Genomic DNA, 24,369 nt, shown 5'->3' with positions numbered 1-24,369 from the left:
AACCCAAATCCTTCCCAAGCGGTGATGAGTGTAGTTGTGTAGACAACTCCAGCCTGGGAATGTTTCATCAAAGATTTTTTTAAAACTTCCTACTTGAACCTTCGTCTCCAGTAAACAACCAAAGGAGAGTTTCGCAGCCGTAATCCAGTACTTTACAGCTTTGCGTTTGCGTGGCTGATTGAACCCACGCATGTTCCAAGCGAAGATAGATGACATCAATGCTTCCGGAGGGAAGCTTTCTTGCTATTTTGTTGCCCCTTATGCTGCTGAGTAACAGCCTGAACCAGATCGCGTGAGTTTACTATTGCCCTCCTCAAACTTTTCCCTTTGCTACACTGAGTTGTACCTTGTCTGTGTACTGCAACCGAAGTCTTTTTTGTTTTGTCCTCTGCATAGACTTCCTCTTCTGAATTTTTCCCTCCTCCTCCATTTCCTCATCCTCAATCTCACCTTCCTCACAGATATCTTGATGAGCCTGGAACCCATTCGGGGACAGACAGTTGCTACCACTCATATCCCTGGAATGAGTTGGCGAGATCCTGCGTTGGTTTGAAACAAGTCCATTTGGGACGTCCACAAAGTCATCAGAGATTGCAAGTAAAACTTCATAATACTCCTTAATTCGGTGGAATAACCACTCTAAAATCTCTATTTTCTTGAAAAACAAAGATAACAAAGGCTCCAAACGTCTTTCAACATCATCATATGTTAGTGTATGATACAACTATGCATTAAAACAATATTCTCATATTTTTTGAAATTTTCTCAAAATCTATGTGATAACCCCTACAAAAAAATTGAATTTCAGTAAATGCTTTATATACTGAACCCTATAATCTTTAGTGTTGTTTTAAAATTTCTAACCACATTCTAAATTTGAATTAATGTATGCTAAAATTTCTTTCATGGTACATGAACATCGTTCAATTTTTTTTAAAAATAATTTAGCAAAATTTCATATACTCCATAAATTAGTGGACTAACCGTTATAAAATCGCTATTCTCTAGAGAAATGGAGACAATAAAGGTTCCAGACCTCTTTGACCATCACCATATATTAGTACAGCAGGAAACTATGCATTAAAGCAATATTGTTATATTTTTTGAATTTTTCTCAAAATCTATGTGTTTCTACGAAAATATTGAGTTTTACGTTAAACGCTCTATACACTGAAGCTTAAACTTTTTAGTGTTGTTTTAAAATTTCTAGCCACATTCTACATTTGTATTAATGTATTTTAAACACTCTTTTATGGTATATGAGAATCGTTATAATTTTTTATCAATTAATTTAGTAAAACTTCATAATACTCCCTAAATTTGTGGAATAACCACTATAAAATCCCTATTTTCTTGAAAAACAAAGGCTCCAAACCTCTTTCAACATCATCATACGTTAGTGTAGGATACAACTATGCATTAAAACAATATTGTCATATTTTTTGAAATTTTCTCAAAATCTATGTGTTAACCAACCCCCTACAAAAATATTGAATTTTAGTAAATGCTTCATATACTGAACCCAATAATCTTTAGTGTTGTTTTAAAATTTCTAACCACATTCTAAATTTGCATTAATGCATGTTAAACTTTCTTTCATGGTACATGAACATCGTTCAATTTTTTTAAAAAAATAATTTAGTAAAATTTCATATACTCCCTAAATTAGAGGACTAACCATTGTAAAATCGCTATTCTCTAGAGAAATGGAGACAACAAAGGTTCCAAAACTGATTGACCATCATCATATATTAGTACAGGAGACAACTCTGCATTAAAGCAATATTGTTATATTTTTTTAATTTATCTCAAAATCTATGTGTTAAAATTTTTAGTGTTGTTTTAAAATTTCTAACCACATTCTACATTTTATTAATGTATAATACCATTTTACGGTATATGAGAATCGTTATAATTTTTTATCAATATCACAATACTTAAAATATCACAATATCACAATATCACAATACTGAAAATCTATGCTGCCACGTCACTTAAAATAATCATCCAACCAAAACATTTCTTTTTGCCACGTCAGGCAGGCTTTCGATTTTTTTTCTGTTCCGTAAATGATTGTTTGAGAGCTGGGCTTTAATTTTAATGAATATGTTAGGCCCGTATTTTAGTATGTTTAGAGACCCAATCAAATTTAGGAATTAGGTTTGTCGTCGTCTTCCTCTTTCAGAAGCGGCCGCGAAGATGTGATTAACCATCTGAAAACGTCGATTCCAAACTCTGAAACGTTTCCTCATCCTTAAATCTTTTCTTTACTCTGAGTTTTCTTAATTAATCCACTCCGTCCACATGAATCAATCAATATACCTCTTCGTTTTCTCCAGTAACTGGTTGAATCTTCACCTATAAATGGTTCTCCTTTCTTCTATGTTGAGTACAACTCAAACTATTTCCAAAAGCAATTATTTTCATACCAAGCGATTTCGATGGCAACTTCGTACACGCTCCTTGCCGATCTGAGAGTAGGGCGATGCTCTAACACTGCCAAGGTCCATCTGTTGAGGGTTTTGGAGGCGAGAAACATCAACAAAGGCGGAGAACTGATGAGTGTTGACATGTTGCTCATCGATGAAAACGTAAGATCCATTGTCTAATACTAACTCTCTAAGCAATTACATTTTTTTGCGTACGATTTATGAATATTTTTTTTCTTCCCTCAGTCTACACTATTAGCTATTTAATTTGCCTTCCTCGCAATAATCGTCACCAGGTTCGTCTTCTTCTTGAAATTCCAGCAACCACTTTGCACTCTTACCAATTCGATTCCCATATACAGGCAGATAGAGAGATAGTTCAGAGAGTGGAGTCTGCTAAGATAGAGATGTGAGGCGTGACTTCTTCGAGGCGGCGAAGTTTGCGCTCTTCCGTCGAATATATTCACTTATAAGATAATCTGCAACGGAGCCTTTGCTCAAGCGTTGAGGCACCAATGTCTCTATGTACATCAGGTACCCTATGGCCGTCACAACACTTCTATATTCACATGGAAATGCTGCTGATATTTTTCAGATGTACGAGCTCTTCATCGAGCTTACTATTCAGCTCCGTAAATGGGGTTAGTTATTTCTTTTCTTTTGTGTGTATTCCACTTGCTGATACTAAAGCTGGATTTAAATTCTCAGATCAGTTTTTAATTACTGTGTTTTAGCTCAGAAAGTTGGATCTGAATTTTTTTTTTGGATTATGTAAATACTCTGCTGTGTGATTAAAAATGATGCAATGATGTGTGTGTACCTCCATATGTTCTTGATTTTCTCTTTCAGTTCTCAATGATCCTTATACGTGCTTGATTTCATATATTTGTTTTTGGATTGGTAATCACTGTAAGAACCTTTGGTGGGGACATTAAATTTGTGATTCTGGTGCGTTCTATTTGGTTTTTCAGTCTCTCTACACCATCCCGTAAACGATGCGATGATGTTTGTGTACGCCCTTCTGTTCTTAATGCTCCATTTCAGATTCCCACTGGATATTTCATGAACATATGCTTTTCTGATTTCATGTATTTGTTCTTTGGACTGGTAAGAGTTGAATTGCTCTAATTACTGTGAAAACCTATTGTTGGAACATGAAAGTTTTGTTTTATGTTGCATTATATTAGCTCTTTGACTCTGTTCTTTGTAGATACAATACTTTTGTTCTTTCGATGTGGAGAAGCATATACTCTTATCGCTCAAATCTACCAAAGTTTTTCCTAACGTTATGTAAGTATTATTTCTATCGCATACTCTCCTATCAATTTGTTTTTCTTCTAAACAGGTTTGCATTTGTTGAACACAACCAACAAGAGATTGGTATCGCCTGTGTTTCTCCATCATGACTCAGTCATAAATCTGCTTGCAAGGAAAAGCCGTCGACCCCTCCTCATCCTACCGACGGTCGATCATCTTGGTGGTGTCTTATTTACACTGTACCGCTCTCCGATGACTATATCACTCACTGGAAACAGCAACATTAAGCCTGTTAACGTTTCCCAAGCTCTCACTGCTGGCCTCCTGCAATTTCTTTTGAATGAGAAATGTTTCTTTGAACCCCTTTCGATATGCCAGAACTCCTAGAGTACTCACGCACTCATTTATGCGAGATATTGGCTTCTCCTTTACTCTTTGGTAAAATTTGTGGAAACTGTGAGACGAGTATTCTATGATTAATTATTTGATGGTGCTGATTATTTGATTTTGTTGAACAGGAGTTTACTTGCATAATTGTAATGTGATGTTTAGTTTATCGTGATTCCTTCTTTGTAAGTTAGCAAGTATGACAAATAAAGCTTCCATCTTCACCATAGCTGAAATCGGGTATGTGATGTTTTTTATAAAATTTCCAATAATCAAGGATGCACCGACATAAGTACAATGACTATATGAAAATCTTTTATAAAAAAATGAATATATATTTATATTTCTTTGATTTTATTATATTTATATTTATCTTGAGTTGGATTCTAGATAGATTGTCTTGGCCCTTTCGGAAAAAGAAATGGTTGGATATACGAAAAGTAATAGTGCAAATTTATAAAATAGTCTTATTTATTTTATTAAAAATGATATTTTTAAGTCTTCTTTGTTTTTGCAAGTATTTACAACTATTCTACTGCATTTTAGTAAGTTATATTGCTTATTATTTAAATTAACCAACAAGATTCCCTAAAACAACTCCACAAAATTCTTTTAGTTAATGTTATTTATGTTAGTTACAATAATACTTCCTAACAATAATACTAACAAGATTCAAGAATATTTAAAGAAATTATGTCGATTTATTATATTTAAAAAGGAGTATCCATAAAATATTTAATTTTTGGCCACAAAAATATTTAGAAATTTACTGAACATTTAAAACAAAACTTCCCCTAAATATTTATACCGTTTGAAATAATATCTAAATATTTAGACGATCAAGTTTCCATATATTTATAATATGTTATCAACTCGAGCTTTAAATCAGGTATTCATGATGTATCAAAACACCGGCAGTTTTAAATATCTTACGCTAAATACCATATAACCATACTAAATATCTTCAATAAATATTTTATGCTAAAATACCATGAAAAAAGTTTCAAATTTAGGAATACACTTATGTTATTTCACTTTATAAAATTTTAGGAATGCACTTATGTTATTCCACTTTGACCTAAACAACTTCAAAACAAAGTACTACTACACTACGGTCACTATAACCACTATCAAAAAGATTGGAAAAAGATACCATTCTATTTTTGACATATTTTTATCTTCACATTTTTAACATATTTTCTTTATTAAAACCATAAAACAAATTGGAAATTCATTTAAAAATAAAACATAGAATCCGGCGCTACGCGCCGGAAAGCCACTAGTTAATTTAGTAAAACTTCATAATACTCCTTAATTCGGTGGAATAATCACTATAAAATCCCTATTTTCTTGAAAAACAAAGACAAGAGATGCTCCAAACCTCTTTCAACATCATCATACGCTAGTGTAGGATGCAACTATGCATTAAAACAATATTTTCATATTTTTTGAAATTTTCTCAAAATCTATGTGCTAACCCCAACAAAAATATTGAATTTCAATAAATGCTTTATATACTGAACCCTATAATCTTAGTGTTGTTTTAAAATTTCTAACCACATTCTACATTTTTATTCATGTATGCTAAACTCACTTTCCTGGTACATGAGCATCGGACAATTTTTAAAAAAAATAATTTAGTAAAATTTCATATACTCCCTAAATTAGTGGACTAACCATTGTAAAATCGCTATTCTCTAGAGAAATGGAGACAACAAAGGTTCCAAAACTGATTGACCATCATCATATATTAGTACAGGAGGCAACTTTGCATTAAAGCAACATTGTTATATTTTTGATTTATCTCAAAATCTATGTAATAAACCCTACGAAAATATTGAGTTTTACGTTAAACGCTTTATACACTGAAGCCTAAAAAATTTGGTGCTGTTTTAAAATTTCTAACCACATTCTACATTAATATATTTTTAACACTATTTTATGGTATATGAGTATCTTTATAATTTTTTATCAAGTAATTTAGTAAAACTTCATAATACTCCTTAATTATGTAGAATAACCACTATAAAATCCCCAATTTCATGAAAAACAAAGATAAAAAAGGCACTAAACCTCTTTCAACATCATCATACGTTAGTGTAGGATAAAACTATGCATTAAAACAATATTGTCATATTTTTTGAAATTTTCTCAAAATCTATGTGCTAACCCTACAAAAATATTGAATTTCAGTAAATGCTTTATATACTGAACCTCATAATCTTTAGTGTTGTTTTAAACTTTCTAACCACATTCTACATTTGTATTCATGTATGATAAACTCTCTTTCACGATACATGAGCATCGTTCAATTTTTTTAAAAAAATAATTTATTAAAATTTCATATACTCCCTAAATTAGTTGACTAACCATTATAAAATCGTTATTCTCTAGAAAAATGGAGACAACAAAGGCTCAAAACCTCTTTTACCATCATCATATATTAGTATAGCAGGCAAATATGCATTAAAGCAATATTGTTATATTTTTAAAAAAATTTCTCAAAATCTATGTGTCCCCTACGAAAATATTGAGTTTTACGTTAAACGCTCTATAAACTGAAGCCTAAAATTTTTATTGTTGTTTTAAAATTTCTAACCACATTCTACATTTGTATTAATGTATGTTAACCACTCTTTTATGGTATATGAGAATTGTTATAATTTTTAATCAATTAATTTAATAAAACTTCATAATACTCCTTAATTCGGTGGAATAACCACTATAAAATCCCTATTTTCTTGAAAAACAAAGACAACAAAGGCTCCAAACTTCTTTCAACATCATCATACGTTAGTGTAGGAAGAAACTATGCATTAAAAAAATATTGTCATATTTTTTGAAATTTTCTCAAAATCTATTTACTAACCCCTACAAAAATATTGAATTTCAGTAAATGCTTTATATACTGAACCCTATAATCTTAGTGTTGTTTTAAAATTTCTAACCACATTCTACATTTGTATTCATGTATGCTAAACTCTCTTTCATGGTACATGAGCATCGTTCAATTTTTTTTAAAAATAACTTAGTAAAATTTCATATACTCTCTAAATTAGTGGACAAACCATTGAAAAATCGCTATTATCTAGAAAAATAGAGACAACAAAGGATCCAAAACTCATTGACCATCATCATATATTAGTAAAGGAGGCAACTATGCATTAAAGCAATATTGTTATATTTTTTGAATTTATCTCAAAATCTATGTGTTTAACCCATACGAAAATATTGAGTTTTACGTTAAACGCTATATACACTGAAGCCTAAAATTTTTATTGTTGTTTTAAAATTTCTAACCACATTCTACAATTGTATTAATGTATGTTAAACACTCTTTTATGGTATATGAGAATCGTTATAATTTTTTATCAATTAATTTAGTAAAACTTCATAATACTCCTTAATTTGGTGGAATAACCACTATAAAATCCCTAATTTCTTGAAAAACAAAGACGACAAAGGCACTAAACCTCTTTCAACATCAACATACGTTAGTGTAGGATAAAACTATGCATTAAAACAATATTGTCATATTTTTTGAAATTTTATCAAAATCTATGTGCACCCCTACAAAAATATTGAATTTCAGTAAATGCTTTATATACTGAACATTATAATCTTTAGTGTTGTTTTAAACTTTCTAACTACATTATACATTTGTATACATGTATGATAAACTCTCTTTCACGGTACATGAGCATCGCACAATTTTTTTTAAAAAAATAATTTATTAAAATTTCATATACTCCCTAAATTAGTGGACTAACCATTATAAAATCGCTATTCTCTAGAGAAATGAAGACAACAAAGGCTCAAAACCTCTTTGACCATCATCATATATTAGTATAGGAGGCAAATATGCATTAAAGCAATATTGTTATATTTTTAAAATTTTTCTCAAAATCTATGTGTTAACCCCCTACGAAAATATCTAGTTTTACGTTAAACGCTCTATAAATTGAAGCCTAAAATTTTTAGTGTTGTTTTAAAATTTCTAACCACATTCTACATTTGTATTAATGTATGTTAACCACTCATTTATGGTATATGAGAATCGTTATAATTTTTAATTCAATTAATTTAATAAAACTTCACAATACTCCTTAATTCGGTGGAATAACCACTATGAAATCCCTATTTTCTTGAAAAACAAAGACAACAAAGGCTCCAAACTTCTTTCAACATCATCATACGTTAGTGTAGGATGCAACTATGCATTAAAACAATATTTTCATATTTTTTGAAATTTTCTCAAAATCTATTTGCTAACCCCTACAAAAATATTGAATTTCAGTAAATGCTTTATATACTGAACCCTATAATCTTAGTGTTGTTTTAAAATTTCTAACCACATTCTACATTTGTATTCATGGTACATGAGCATCGTTCAATTTTTTTAAAAAATAACTAAGTAAAATTTCATTTACTCTCTAAATTAGTGGACTAACTATTGAAAAATCGCTATTCTCTAGAGAAATAGAGACAACAAAGGATCCAAAACTCATTGAACATCATTATATATTACTACAGGAGGCAACTATGCATTAAAGCAATATTGTAATATTTTTTGAATTTATCTCAAAATCTATGTGTTTAACCCATACGAAAATATTGAGTTTTACGTTAAACGCTATATACACTGAAGCCTAAAATTTTTATTGTTGTTTTAAAATTTCTAACCACATTCTACATTTGTATTAATGTATGTTAAACACTCTTTTATGGTATATAAGAATCGTTATAATTTTTTATCAATTAATTTAGTAAAACTTCATAATACTCCTTAATTCGGTGGAATAACCACTATAAAATCCCTAATTTCGTGAAAAACAAAGAAAACAAAGGCACTAAACCTCTTTCAACATCATCATATGTTAGTGTAGGATGCAACTATGCATTAAAACAATATTGTCATATTTTTTGAAATTTTCTCAAAATTTTTGAAATATTGAATTTCAGTAAATGCTTTATATATTGAACCCTATAATCTTTGGTGTTGTTTTAAACATTCTAACCACATTCTACATTTGTATTCATGTATGATAAACTCTCTTTCACGGTACATGAGAATCATTCAATTTTTTTAAAAAATAATTTATTAAAATTCCATATACTCCCTAAATTAGTGGACTAAGCTTTATAAAATCGCTTTTCTCTAGAGAAATGGAGACAAGAAAGGCAATAAACCTCTTTGACCATCATCATATATTAGTATAGGAGGCAAATATGCATTAAAGCAATATTGTTATGTTTTTTAAATTTTTCTCAAAATCTATGTGTTAACCCCTACGAAAATATTGAGTTTTACGTTAAACGCTCTATAAACTGAAGCCTAAAATTTTTAGTGTTGTTTTAAAATTTATAACCACATTCTACATTTGTATTAATGTATGTTAACCACTCTTTTATGGTGTATGAGAATTGTTATAATTTTTAATCAATTAATTTAATAAAACTTCATAATACTCTTTAATTCGCTGGAATAACCACTATAAAATCCCTATTTTCTTGAAAAACAAAGACAACAAAGGCTCCAAACTTCTTTCAACATTATCATACGTTAGTGTATGATGCAACTATGCATTAAAACAATATTGTCATATTTTTTGAAATTTTCTCAAAATTTATTTGCTAACCCCTACAAAAATATTGAATTTCAGTAAATGCTTTATATACTGAACCCTATAATCTTAGTGTTGTTTTAAAATTTCTAACCACATTCTACATTTGTATTCATGTATGCCAAACTCTCTTTCATGGTACATGAGCATCGTTCAATTTTTTTTTAAAATAACTTAGTAAAATTTCATATACTCTCTAAATTAGTGGACTAACCATTGAAAAATCGCTATTCTCTAGAGAAATATAGACAACAAAGGATCCAAAACTCAATGACCATCATTATATATTAGTACAGGAGGCAACTATGCATTACAGCAATATTGTTATATTTTTTGAATTTATCTCAAAATCTATGTGTTTAACCCATACGAAAATATTTAGTTTTACGTTAAACGCTATATACACTGAAGCCTAAAATTTTTATTGTTGTTTTAAAATTTCTAACCACATTCTACATTTGTATTAATGTATGCTAAACACTCTTTTATGTTATATGAGAATCATTGTAATTTTTTGTCAATTAATTTAGTAAAACTTCATAATACTCCTTAATTCGGTGGAATAACCACTATAAAAAACCTAATTTCTTGAAAAACAAAGACAACAAAGGCACTAAACCTCTTTCAACATCATCATACGTTAGTGTAAGATGCAACTATGCATTAGAACAATATTGTCAATTTTTTTGAAATTTTCTCAAATTTTTTGAAATATTGAATTTCAGTAAATGCTTTATATACTGAACTCTATAATCTTTGGTGTTGTTTTAAACATTCTAACCACATTCTACATTTGTATTCATGTATGATAAACACTCTTTCACGGTACATGAGCATCATTCAATTTTTTTTAAAAAATAATTTATTAAAATTTCATATACTCCCTAAATTAGTGGACTAACCGTTATAAAATCGCTATTCTCTAGAGAAATGGAGACAACAAAGGCAATAAACCTCTTTGACCATCATCATATATTAGTATAGGAGGAAAATATGCATTAAAGCAATATTGTTATATTTTTAAAAAAATTCTCAAAATCTATGTGTTAACCCCTACGAAAATATTGAGTTTTACGTTAAACGCTCTATAAACTGAAGCCTAAAATTTTTAGTGTTGTTTTAAAATTTATAACCACATTCTACATTTGTATTAATGTATGTTAACCACTCTTTTATGGTATATGAGAATTGTTATAATTTTTAATCAATTAATTTAATAAAACTTCGTAAGATTCTTTAATTCGGTGGAATAACCACTATAAAATCCCTATTTTCTTGAAAAACAAAGACAACAAAAGCTCCAAACTTCTTTCAACATCATCATACGTTAGTGTAGGATGCAACTATGCATTAAAACAATATTTTTATATTTTTTGAAATTTTCTCAAAATCTATTTGCTAACCCCTACAAAAATATTGAATTTCAGTGAATGTTTTATATACTGAACCCTATAATCTTAGTGTTGTTTTAAAATTTATAACCATGTTATACATTTGTATTCATGCATGCTAAACTCTCTTTCATGGTACATGAGCATCGTTCAATTTTTTAAAAAAATAACTTAGTAAAATTTCATATACTCTCTAAATTAGTGGACTAACCATTGAAAAATCGATATTCTCTAGAGAAATAGAGACAACAAAGGATCCAAAACTCATTGACCATAATTATATATTAGTACAGGAGGCAACTATGCATTAATGCAATATTGTTATATTTTTTGAATTTATCTCAAAATCTATGTGTTTAACCCATACGAAAATATTGAGTTTTACGTTAAACGCTATATACACTGAAGCCTAAAATTTTTATTGTTTTTTAAAAATTTCTAACCACATTCTACATTTGTATTAATGTATGTTAAACACTCTTTTATGGTATATGAGAATCGTTATAATTTTTTCTCAATTAATTTAGTAAAACTTCATAATACTCCTTAATTCGGTGGAATAACCACTATAAAATCCCTAATTTCTTGAAAAAACAAAGACAACAAAGGCACTAAATCTCTTTCAACATCATTATACGTTAGTGTAGGATGCAACTATGCATTAAAACAATATTGTCATATTTTTTGAAATTTTCTGAAATTTTTTGAAATATTGAATCACAATACTAAAAGCCCTATATGCTGAGATTATAGGCTGCCACGTCACCCAAAATAATCAACCAATAAAAAACAGTTAATCGGACATGTCAGACAGGCCTCCTGTGTTAGTTTCGTCCAGAGTCGAGCATCTGACAATGTGGGCTTCATCCGATAAATTTTCCACTTGGGCTTTGTCTGTTTTTTATATGCGCGGTTGGCCACATAATATATGAATCACCACATTATTTTATGTCAACGTAATTTATGAATCACATTACCTTATGGCAATCTTAATTTATTGAGAATACCTTTCCTCTTCCTTCAAAATGTCGATAGACCTTTGCCCTTTCTCTCACAACTCAAGACTTTTGCCAAGGTGAACAAAGAGAATTCGAGAGACTTGCAAAGTTGCAATGCGCCAGAGCGATGGCGATCGTCGCGTCGAAACGGATTGGTTTCCCCTGCGGCCCCATCCATGTTCTCGCCGATCAATCATTTCCAACTCTCGCTATCAACTCTTTTACCGTCTCCGGCAACGTAAGTTAAATCTCATGTTTCGTTTTCTTTCACTTCTTTTGAAGCTTTTCGTTTGTTTGGTGTTGTTGCAGAGTGAGTGCTCCGAGGTATCAGATCATTCCATTAGGGACAGATCTTAATTGGCTTCTTTTGCTGACTGATTTTCAAGAAAGTTTTTATACATGGCCACCGTGAAGCCTAGGATCATTGGAGGTATGTTCTTTCTCCGTTTCCAATCTTACGATTGTATGCCACTAATAATATTGAAGAATGAACCATTTTGTTAATAATCTTTTATTTATAATTTTTTAAGGTGTGACATGGGTGTGGTGTTTCTCACTTGACAGATATATGTAAAGATCGAATAGGAAGAAATATCAAGCACTTTCTGTCTCGGGTTTAGTGGACTAGGTGATTGCGCCAATTGACATTCTTAAGAAAATAAATGAGATAACCTTACACCAAATCCCTAGGCTTCAATCCATGGCAGGTTCATCGTGTTGGAGAGATTCATTCGTCTTGGTATTCCATGTTTTTTCTTTTAACGCCACTCAGATTTCAGGATCTCCTATCTAACTATTATCGGGTTTTATTTCAGGTCGTGGAGCATGTTTTTGTTCATTTGCCGTTCACTAAGAAATAAGTAGTCACTCCAACAGGTACGAGAGGAGTATGTCTGAGCATTGACATAGTTTATGCAGTTTCTTAGATGCCATGCAGAGTAGTGGAGTTAGCTTATTCAGTTGGTTATAATTTGTTATCTTTTCCAAACCAGGAGCTGTGTATACCGGATTTGATTTTTGCAAGAAACTTTGTGGGTTTCTCAATGATTCGAAGGTGAGGTTTGAAAATACTTTGGCTTAATTTTTTTTTCTCCCACCTATAGTACTCTTGGAAGAGTATATTATTTAGAGAAATTCTCTATAGTTTTTGTCACAAATATAGCCTTTAAGGATCAAAATGACCAAAATATTGTATTAAAGGATGTGTTTTTGGGTTTATGGTTTAGAATTTAGGGTTTAAAGTTTATGATTTAGGGTTTAGAGTTAACGGATGAGGTTTTGGGGGTATGATTTCAAATTTTAAAAACTTAAAAAATATTAAAATTTTCAAAATAAAAAAAAATTATTTTGGTCATTTTATTTTTTTAAGTCTATTTTTGTGACACAAAACTTTAAAAAATCTATTTGAGAGAATTGTCTTATTATTTATGGTTATAAGGTGTGTATGCTTTGTTAGTAGTGAAAGTATAAAGCTTATTGAAAAAATCCTTCCAAATTAGCTTTACCATTATTCTGTCTGTCTTTTTCTTAAATTACATTAATGAACTTTCTGATTTATGGGTCTTGATCATTTGTGTATAAAAATTACTCGTGTGTAATACATATATATATTCTTTCAGGATTCCCTGCTTAAAGTTTTTGAAGTATATGTTTCACAGAAGAAATCAACTTTCTTTTTCAGTGACAATGTGAAAGTGGAATGCTTCTCCGTCACCTATTTCTTCTCTGAAAAACACATCCCCTAGCTCTGCCTTCACGCAAACTTTGTCGTCTCCCGCCGTCCACAATGCTTTCTTTCTCCTCAGTTTCTCTCATTTTGAAGTTCATATGATCACCTAGGTATTAACTTATAAGTATTTGATTGATTAAGATAATTATTCAAGTATTTTTTGCCCATTGTTTATAATCCTTAACAACCAGCATCTATATTGGTCAGTTCAGGTTAAGATAGCTACATTTCACTGTTTAGGATAAGGTTGGATGATCTTTCTGAAGATACTAATGTCTATCATCGGATCTAAAACTCAAAGAAACTTAACATCTTTCTTGATGCTCTTAACAGGGAATCCTCTTTTCCCCGGGAAAAATATAGTCCATCAATTGGATATGATGAATGATCTGTTGGGAACTCCATTTGTGAAACTATTGGAAGGGTCAGTGTCCCTTACCTCTCTCCACAATGCTTACAACAACTGCATTGTTACTTTTCTTGGCTGAACTGCTTTCACTGAATGTGACAGGTGAGGAACGAGAAAGCTGGAAGATACTTGAGGAGCATGAGGTTGAAGAAGTCTATTCGTTTTTCACATAAGCTTCCACATGACGATCCTCTCGATCTTCGTATTCTACAAAAGTTGTTGTCTTTTGAGCTCAATGAACGGCCTACATTTGAAGAGGTGCTTCACAAAATTATTTTACTACATTCCTTATGATCTATTTGGTTGTATTCAACTAAAATTATTGTTTAGGGGTTAGTCCTGACACTTGTGGAGTACTTCAAGGGTGTAGCTAAGAAAGAGACTATATATGAGCTCTCAAAGAGATCCCTCTGTTCAACCTGTCACCAAGCTGGAATTCGAGTTTGAGAGGCTGAAGATCACAAAAGAGGCCATGCCAGAGCTCATATATAGTATCTTGAGACTGCTCTTGAGTACCACCCAAAGATGCTAAAAGAATACTTGGATTTGTGGAATAGAAGATTTTGCTTCATATTAAGTTTTTTTTGTCAAAATTAATATTAATATTAAGTTTTTTGCAGAAGAGAAAAACAAACGTACTACAGTGTTTCTATTACCGGCACTACCCAACAAAAAACATGCTCGAGTTGGTGGTCGGAAGATGAAAGATTTAGGTTTATGAAGAATATGCTTTTTAATGAAGAATATGTTTTCTGTTGCAACATTTAGTTTACACCAAAATAAACAATAGCTTATAAAAATAACTAAATACATAATTTTGTTTTTGGTAGTAGGCAAGTAGCTAGAAAGGAAGTCAGAGAAATGGGACTATGAGTTCATGTCAATAGGTTGTTGTGGTTAGAAGACCATACTCAATCGAAACTTTACATGATTTTGAAATAAATCATTTCACTAATTTTCTCGAAACAATAATGTTATCTCTTGGCAGCTCCATATGATTTCAGCCATTAACTTTGATCTCTTCAGTGTTCTGAGACAATATTACGAACACAGAAAAACAAATTAACGAATATATGAAATCCGTGTTCTTGAGATAATATTAGGAACACAAAAACAAATTAATGAATATAAGAAACCCATTGAATATTAAATCTAAAATCAATTCAATCATAACAATTTGCAATGACTGTATATACTTCATAACCTGAAAATTAAATTACGTTAATTGATTTAAATTTCAAACTCTATAAAGTAACTCAAATTCCCAAAATTAGAGACCTCTTTTATTAGTCATCAAAAAGATTCCACCAGTCCCATCTTAAACATTCAATAGGCCAATATTTAAACTAACATAAGAAAGAGATTTTCAAACAAAAACGGCAAATTTATTGCCACAAATTACTCTGAATATATTTAAAATCACAAATAATTAAATTTGTTTATTAAATAAAACCTATACTCAATATAAAAATGAAGATAGTGGTAAAAATTAAAGAGAAACTAAAAGAACATAAAGCAACATATGAAAAACTGCATTTAATAGTTGTATTAATTCCTTAAAAAATGTTGAAGAAAATTAATAAATACACTTAATATCTATCAAAAATATACACTCTCTAAAATTAACTACAGAGAAAACACAAAAATAATCATAGTTTATGTACATATGGAAATTCTGCAATATTCTATAATTAAATAACAAAACTAATTGTAAAATTTTAAAAGCAATAATCCGCGCGAAGCGCGGAAAACGATCTAGTTTCAGTAAATGCTTTATATACTGAACCCTATAATCTTTAATGTTTTTTTAAACATTCTAACCACATTCTACATTTGTATTCATGTATGATAAACTCTATTTAAAAAAAAAATTTATTAAAATTTCATATACTCTCTAAATTAATGGACTAACCGTTATAAAATCGCTATTCTCTAGAGAAATGAAGACAACAAAGGCTCTAAACCTCTATGACCATCATCATATATTAGTATAGGAGGAAAATATGCATTAAAGCAATATTGTTATATTTTTTAAATATTTCTCAAAATCTATGGGTTAACTAACCCCTACGAAATTATTGAGTTTTACGTTAAACGCTCTATAAACTGAAGCCTAAAATTTTTAGTGTTGTTTTAAAATTTCTAACCACATTCTACATTTGTATTAATGTATGTTAACCACTCTTTTATGGTATATGAGAATCAATATAATTTTTAATCAATTAATTTAATAAAATTTTATAATATTTTTTAATTCGGTGGAATAACCACTATAAAATCTCTATTTTCTTGAAAAACAAAAACAACAAAGGTTCCGAACCTCTTTCAACATCATCATACGTTAGTGTAGGATGCAACTATGCATTAAAACAATATTGTCATATTTTTTGAAATTTTCTCAAAATCTATGTGCACCCCTACAAAAATATTGAATTTCAGTAAATGCTTTATATACTGAACCTTATAATCTTTAGTGTTGTTTTAAACTTTCTAACCACATTCTACATTTGTATTCATGTATGATAAACTATCTTTCACGGTACATGAGCATCGTTCAATTTTTTAAAAAAAATAATTTATTAAAATTTCATATACTCCATAAATTAGTGGACTAACATTTATAAAATCGCTATTCTCTAGAGAAATGGAGACAACAAAGGCAATAAACCTCTTTGACCATCATCATATATTAGTATAGGAGGCAAATATGCATTAAAGCAATATTGTTATATTTTTTAAATTTTTTAAATTTTTCTCAAAATCTATGTGTTAACCCTACGAAAATATTGAGTTTTACGTTAAACGCTCTATAAACTGAAGCCTAAATTTTTTAGTGTTCTTTTAAAATTTCTAACCACATTCTACATTTGTATTAATGTATGTTAACCACTCTTTTATGGTATATGAGAATTGTTATAATTTTTAATCAATTAATTTAATAAAACTTCATAATACTCCTTAATTCGGTGGAATAACCACTATAAAATCCCTATTTTCTTGAAAAACAAAGACAACAAAGGCTCCAAACTTCTTTCAACATCATCATACGTTAGTGTAGGATGCAACTATGCATTAAAACAATATTGTCATATTTTTTGAAATTTTCTCAAAATCTATTTGCTAACCCCTACAAAAATATTGAATTTCAGTAAATGCTTTATATACTGAACCCTATAATCTTAGTGTTGTTTTAAAATTTCTAACCACATTCTATATTTGTATTCATGTATGCTAAACTCTCTTTCATGGTACATGAGCATCGTTCAATTTTTTTAAAAAATAACTTAGTAAAATTTCATATACTCTCTAAATTAGTGGACTAACCGTTGAAAAATCGCTATTCTCTAGAGAAATAGAGACAACAAAGGATCCAGAACTCATTGACCATCATTATATATTAGTACAGGAGGCAACTATGCATTAAAGCAATATTTTTATATTTTTTGAATTTATCTCAAAATCTATGTGTTTAACCCATACGAAAATATTGAGTTTTACGTTAAACGCTATATACACTGAAGCCTAAAATTTTTATTGTTGTTTTAAAATTTCTAACCACATTCTACATTTGTATTAATGTATGTTAAACACTCTTTTATGGTATATGAGAATCGTTATAATTTTTTATCAATTAATTTAGTAAAACTTCATAATACTCCTTAATTCGGTGGAATAACCACTATAAAATCCCTAATTTCTTGAAAAACAAAGACAACAAAGGCACTAAACCTCTTTCAACATCATCATACGTTAGTGTAGGATGCAACTATGCATTAACACAATATTGTCATATTTTTTGAAATTTTCTCAAAATCTATGTGATAACCCCTACAAAAATATTGAATTTCAGTAAATGCTTTATATACTGAACCTTATAATCTTAGTGTTGTTTTAAAATTTCTAACCACATTCTACATTTGTATTCATGTATGATAAACTCTCTTTCATGATACATGAGCATCGTTCAGATTTTTAAAAAAAAAAAATTAGTAAAATTTTATATACTCCCTAAATTAGTGGATTAACCATTGTAAAATCGCTATTCTCTAGAGAAATAGAGACAACAAATGATCCAAAACTCATTGATCATCATCATATATTAGTACAGGAGACAACTATGCATTAAAGCAATATTGTTATATATTTTGAATTTATCTCAAAATCTATGTTTTAACCCCTACGAAAATATTGAGTTTTACGTTAAACGGTCTATAAACTGTATAATCGCAGCACATTCGTTTCTATAATACAGATTGTGCCTGAAGATTGATGGGCCCCAAGCCAAAAATATCTAGTCCAATAATTAATATGTTGAGTAACAATAAAAAAGAAAGCTTGGGGGAAAGTTTGAACCTATGACGTTAAGATGTGAGAAGAAAATGTAAATACCACCAAACTACAAATAGAATTTTTGAATAAATTTGGCGCCTAAATTAATTAATATGAAAAAGATCCCAAGCCAATGCTTGCTTAGCTTGTAGTTGATAAGTAAATTTGATAAAAGATGGTAAAAACAATAAAACTGACTTCTTTCTGTTATTTTCTTGGCGTCTAGAAAAGTGGTTAGAAGGCATGGGCAGATACTGTATAGAAAGTGAAGAACTCTCTTGTTTGGTCCAAAAGTGTTGTGATATGGAAAGCTCTTTAATGATTTTTCACTTTAATTGTTTTTTTTAACAACAGCCTTAATTGTTATTTATCATTGGGGCGGAGATAAATAAATAGACGAAATTAAACCAATTGCAAGCTTTATTTTTCAATATATGTTGCTATGGCCTATGGGTATTTCCAGTGCGGTGCGAGCCATTTTTGGGGCCTTAGGGCTAAGGCTAGTTATAAATGTATTATTAAATATATATGCTGATAATAATTATAATACAATTTTTAAATGATAATAAAATATTTTTATAAAATAAAAATGATCGTGTTTAGATGATTCTATTTTTTTAGTTTTTTTACTATAAATCATATTCATATCAAGTTATGAAATTACTTTTTAATTTTCTCACAAGATCAGAAAACCAATATTCATATGAAAAAAGACTTAACAAATATATGCTTTGCATATATATCAAAATATAACATGTTAACCACTAAATATGACAAACTAATTATAAAATGCAAATGTAAGAAGTGTAAAGAATTTGGAGAAGAAAACAAAAAAAAAAACTAGAATTTTTAAACTCGAATAAATAAATAAGAAAAAGGTATATCTCTTGTTGGTGTTTCGTTGAGACTAAACAAGAAACAAAAAAATTTTAAGCTAGTAAACAAAGATAAATTTTTCAGATTTTGGGCCCCAAATTATGTGAGGCCTGAGGCTAATGTCGTTTTGCTAATGCTATTAGCACGGCTCAGGATACTTCATACAATATGAAATAGTATTACAAAAATATAAACAAAGAAAAATGAATAAACATATGGAATTATGTTTTTAAGATCAAAAACATACACGGGTATGAATGGTGATCAAGGAACGACGAGGAATAATGCATTTCCTAACATTCTTAAAAAAAAATCACCATTCATAAGGAATAATTTTTCCTTCTTATTCCCTACCATTCCTTTTTTTAAGAGAAATGAAGAACAAGGTTATTCCTTGTCAAATATGGGATGAAACAACCATTCATTTTCATTTCTGCAATTTTATTCCTCTACATTCATTTCTTATTCGTTTCTTTTTTTTCCAGAATGGTCACCAGTCGAATCCATAGTAAAAAACTTATTTTAAACACAATTAAGTGTTTTATAATTTGTGCCTTAGCAGGTATTTGTTTATTTGTGGTAGGGGTGGGCACTTTACCCAATATCCGAAACCGCACCTGAACCCGATCCGAAAATCCCGAACTAAAATCCGAACTGAAGTAGCAAAATATTCGAACGGGTATTGAATTAGGAGATTAGATATCCGAACCCGAACGGGTAATATCCGAACCCGAATGGATATCCGAAGATAACCGAACATATTTATAATTAACCATATATTTCTAGTTTACATCTCTCGTTTTATATAAAATTTTTGGATTGATGCTACACATACTTTAAGTTCATATGATATATATTGAATCACCGAGAAAATGATTTGCTACTCAATCTATTAATGTCTAATTTATAACTTTCAAGAATTAACAAAAAGTTAGATCCAAAATTTAGAAACAATAACCAAATTAATGTCTTTTTTTGTTTCAAAATGTTATATTCAAATCTATTAACTATTCAATCTATTAAAAATAAAAAAAATAGTTAACTGAAAGTTATATTTTTAAATACAAAAAATTTGAGAAATGAAAAAATTAATTTTTTTTTTCAAAATCTAAATATCCGAATCCGATCCGAAATAACCGAACCAGAACTAAAAATACTCGAACCCGACCCGAAGTACATAAATATCCGAACGGGTTCTATACCTCTATACCGAAATACCCGAAAATCCGAAATACTCGATCTGAACCTGAACGGGTACCCGTACGGCCACCCCTAATTTGTCGGGTGGTCCGAGAGAAAAATTCAGAAAACAAATTAACCAAGTGGTATTGGTCTAGTGGGATCACACGGTTATTAAAAAAAAGTTCAGAAAAATCATAGCCCAAATGGTTTGTTCATCTACGTCAGAGGCCGCCTGAGTGCTGAGTGTGTGTGTTTTGCTTAATAAATGGTTTTTTTCAATATAAAGTCAGTATATATATATCCAGTTTACTTTAAAAGAAGGTGGTCAACCCACAAAATGCCAATCTCTATCCTCTCCGTGACTCTAATGCTCGATTTAAAAAAGGTCAAACCGTGACTCTAGTGGTGTGTGTCCGGCTGTAATCAATATTTAATTTTCTGATATTTCTTTCCAATTTCAGAGATCAATATGATTCATTCCCATAAACACACATATTCTCACATATATAAACACACCGTTCTCTAATGGCTTATTCGAAACTACCTCTTAGTCATCAACCAATTAGTCATCAACCAATAGGATTTCATGAGTTATTCTTGGGTTCACCCTCTAGGATGAACTTCTAGATTCACCAACCAATAGGATTTCATTATTTCAAATTCGATATCTTTTAAAAAAAGAAACAAAATATTGTCAAGTTATATTATATTTTAAAAATAAAAAGTGAAAAAAAAATAGTAGTTACAGAAACAAAAAATTAAAAAAAATATTTTTAACGTCGTCAGCAAAACACTAAACCCTAAATCCTAATCCCTAAACCCTAAATCCTAAACCCTAAACCCTTGGGTAAACCCTAAACCCTTGGGTAAACTCTAAACTATTGGGTAAACCCTAAACCCTTGGATAAATCGTAAACTCTAAATAAAAACACTAAACCCTAAAACTCTAAACCCTAAACCTTTGAGTGTTTTAGTGTTTAGTGATTTTGATTTAGAGTTTAAGATTTATCTTAGAGTTTAGGGTTTACCCAAGGGTTTAGGGTTTAGGATTTAGGGTTTAGGGATTAGGATTTAGGGATTAGGATTTAGGGTTTAATGTTTCGCTGACGATGTTAAAAATATTTTTTTTGTAATTACTACTATTTTTTTTTTTTACCTATTAGTTTAAAAAAGATAATATAATTTGACAATATTTTGTTTCCTTTTTAAAAGATATCAAATATGAAATAACACAATCCTAGTGGTTGGTGAACCCAAAAAAGTATATAAACACACGGTTCTCTAATGGCTTATTCGAAACTACCTCTTAGTCATCATCGCCATCATGTCATCCATTATCATCCTTCTCTTCTCTCTCTTGCTCTTCACCTCTCCATCTACCTCCTCAGGTCACCACCAAACTCCTTCTCCCCTCAGTCCCTCGCCCCCTCCCGCCGCACGGATACGTCTCGCATGCAAAGCCACTCGCTACCCTGACGTCTGCGTCTCTTCTCTATCTAAACCGGGTCAAGTCCCTTCGAACCCTAACCCATCACAGATCATCCACTCAGCGATCTCCGTCTCTTTAGAAAACCTCAAAACCGCTCAATCTGAAGTGAAGTCTATCCTGGACGCGTCCGTAGGTAATCTGAACCGCACCAACGCCGCGAACAAGTACCTCCAGCAACTCTCTTACTCTCTGCACCGCACCCGAGCTACGTATCAAGCTCTGACACGTGGAAAAATCAAAGACGCTCGCGCTTGGATGAGCGCTGCTCTCGTCTCACGGTCCCCTCTCAAATACGTCAACGGCACGAAGGAAGTCGTTGAAACGATGTCGTCTCTCAACGAATTCATCAACGTCACCAGTAACGCTCTTAGCATGATGGTATCGTACGATAACTTCGGAGACAACGTCTCCTCGTGGACTCCTCCGGCAACGGAAAGAGACGGGTTCTGGGATAAGACTGGTGGGCCAAAGGTGGGTGCTGGGCCGACTTTGGGCTTCCCTTCGGGTTTAAAAGAAGACGTTACGGTGTGCAAAAACGGAAAATGCCGTTACCAGACGGTGCAGGATGCAGTTAACGCGGCGCCTGATAACAACGGAGTGCGTAAGTTTGTTATAAAGATTAACGAAGGAGTGTATGAGGAGACCGTCACGGTTCCGTTTGACAAGAAGAACGTTGTCTTCATCGGAGACGGTATAGGCAAAACGGTTATTACAGGATCTTTGAACGCCGGTATGCTGGGGATCACCACGTTCGACACCGCAACTGTCGGTAAGTAACATAATATATGTATTGACAATAAACGTTGAAATATACTTGTACATAAAATAAGCTACATTGATAAATATTATCACATGGCACGTGAAAGAATATGTATCAAATGAATTTTACGTTCAATAAGTATTCGGAATTTATTGCTAATATATATGCGTTTCTGTATTTGTATACTAAATAAATTTTTTAAAAAATATTCACTTTTGATATTTTTATTAACAGTGTTACGTGTTTGGTTTGATAGGAGTGTTAGGAGATGGATTCATGGCACGTGACATAACGTTCCAAAACACGGCGGGACCAGACACACACCAAGCGGTTGCGTTTAGATCCGACAGCGACTTTTCTCTGCTCGAGAACTGTGATTTCCTCGGGAACCAAGACACACTCTATGTCCATGGCCTTCGTCAGTTCTACAAAAAATGTCGTATCCAAGGAAACGTTGACTTCATTTTCGGAAACGCAGCGTCTGTCTTCCAAGACTGCGAGATTCTAATCGCACCGCGTCAGCTTCAACCCGAGAAGGGTGAGAATAATGCCGTCACTGCCCAAGGAAGAATCGACCCGGCGCAGTCCACGGGGTTCGTGTTTTTGAACTGTTCGATAACCGGAACGGATGAGTATATGAAGCTGTATAAAGCTAACCCTAAGGTGCATAAGAGCTACTTGGGAAGGCCATGGAAAGATTACTCTAGGACTGTGTTTATAGGCTGCAATTTAGGGGCTTTGATTAATCCTGATGGGTGGTTACCTTGGAGCGGGGATTTGTCGCTTAAGACACTTTATTACGGTGAATCTAAGAACACGGGTCCGGGATCTGATAGGTCAAAAAGGGTTTCATGGAGCAGTGAGATTCCAGACGAGCATGTTGATAAGTACTCGGTGGCTAACTTTATTCAAGGTCTGGTTGAATCAAGTCAAGACTAAAAAGGGTTGTTCGTTAGTTGATAAAGTTTTTAAAACAAAGATATCCAAACTTTTGCATTCGTTTTAGTTGTATCAATTGAAGTTTCAGATCTTTATGACTTAGAGCATCTCCAACAGGAGATGTTTATTGGATCTCTAAGCATTAAAAGAAAATCTATATTATTATTTATGAAGTGATTTGGTTTATTTGTCATCTTCTCCATAATTTTAGTTAATTTGCTTACTTGTCATATTTTTCATGATTTTAGAATAAATCATTAGTTTTTTTTATATCTATATATTTATCATGATATTTAAAATCATGATACCTATTTTACCGATATATATATTAATATTTTTTAAAAATATATTTTAATATATAATAAACATGATATTTAGGATATTTAATTAATAAATAGATATTAATAATATATATCGATAATACCATCATTACTTTTTTCTCATTTATAATTTTAATGACTAATATTTTAGCTAATAGCTAATTTTCCTGATTTTTACTGAAAACATTGATCAAATACAAATTATTATAAAATTTATATATAAGTATACTAATATATCTAAATTAATCAG

At 31.0% G+C, this 24,369-nt stretch overlaps 1 protein-coding gene and 1 long non-coding RNA gene across 4 annotated transcripts; both read left to right on the top strand.

Annotated features, from left to right (window-relative positions):
* Positions 1–11,867: 11,867 nt before the first annotated feature.
* Positions 11,868–15,186, top strand: LOC106351627. 3 transcript variants are annotated; one of them, XR_007329112.1, is made up of 9 exons: positions 11,868–12,324; positions 12,396–12,516; positions 12,651–12,825; positions 12,902–12,962; positions 13,079–13,140; positions 13,706–13,925; positions 14,028–14,239; positions 14,327–14,482; positions 14,555–15,186. It is a non-coding gene; the product is annotated as an uncharacterized LOC106351627 (long non-coding RNA). The 3 variants fall into 3 exon arrangements; XR_007329110.1 differs by having other exon boundaries at positions 11,873–12,324; positions 14,845–15,186; XR_007329111.1 differs by having other exon boundaries at positions 11,874–12,324; positions 13,768–13,925; positions 14,845–15,186.
* A 6,608-nt stretch (positions 15,187–21,794) lies between these two features.
* LOC106444470 (probable pectinesterase/pectinesterase inhibitor 51) lies at positions 21,795–23,972 on the top strand. The gene is made up of 2 exons (XM_013885936.3): positions 21,795–22,869; positions 23,117–23,972. Exons 1-2 carry the CDS (start codon positions 21,936–21,938, stop codon positions 23,797–23,799), a joined length of 1,617 nt encoding a protein of 538 aa, XP_013741390.1. The 5' UTR covers positions 21,795–21,935; the 3' UTR covers positions 23,800–23,972.
* Positions 23,973–24,369: the final 397 nt, after the last annotated feature.

The sequence above is a fragment of the Brassica napus genome, chromosome C9, assembly GCF_020379485.1.
Source record: "Brassica napus cultivar Da-Ae chromosome C9, Da-Ae, whole genome shotgun sequence".
Taxonomy (NCBI): domain Eukaryota; kingdom Viridiplantae; phylum Streptophyta; class Magnoliopsida; order Brassicales; family Brassicaceae; genus Brassica; species Brassica napus.
The sequence above is the reverse complement of the archived record's forward strand: the minus strand, read 5'-3'. Positions and strand labels throughout refer to the sequence as shown.

Coding starts and splice junctions, on each gene's coding strand:
- LOC106444470 (XM_013885936.3), top strand. CDS start 21,936: ATGTCATCCATTATCATCCTTCTCTTCTCTCTCTTGCTCTTCACCTCT. Junction 22,870..23,116: donor GTTCGACACCGCAACTGTCG/GTAAGTAACATA, acceptor TTGGTTTGATAG/GAGTGTTAGGAGATGGATTC.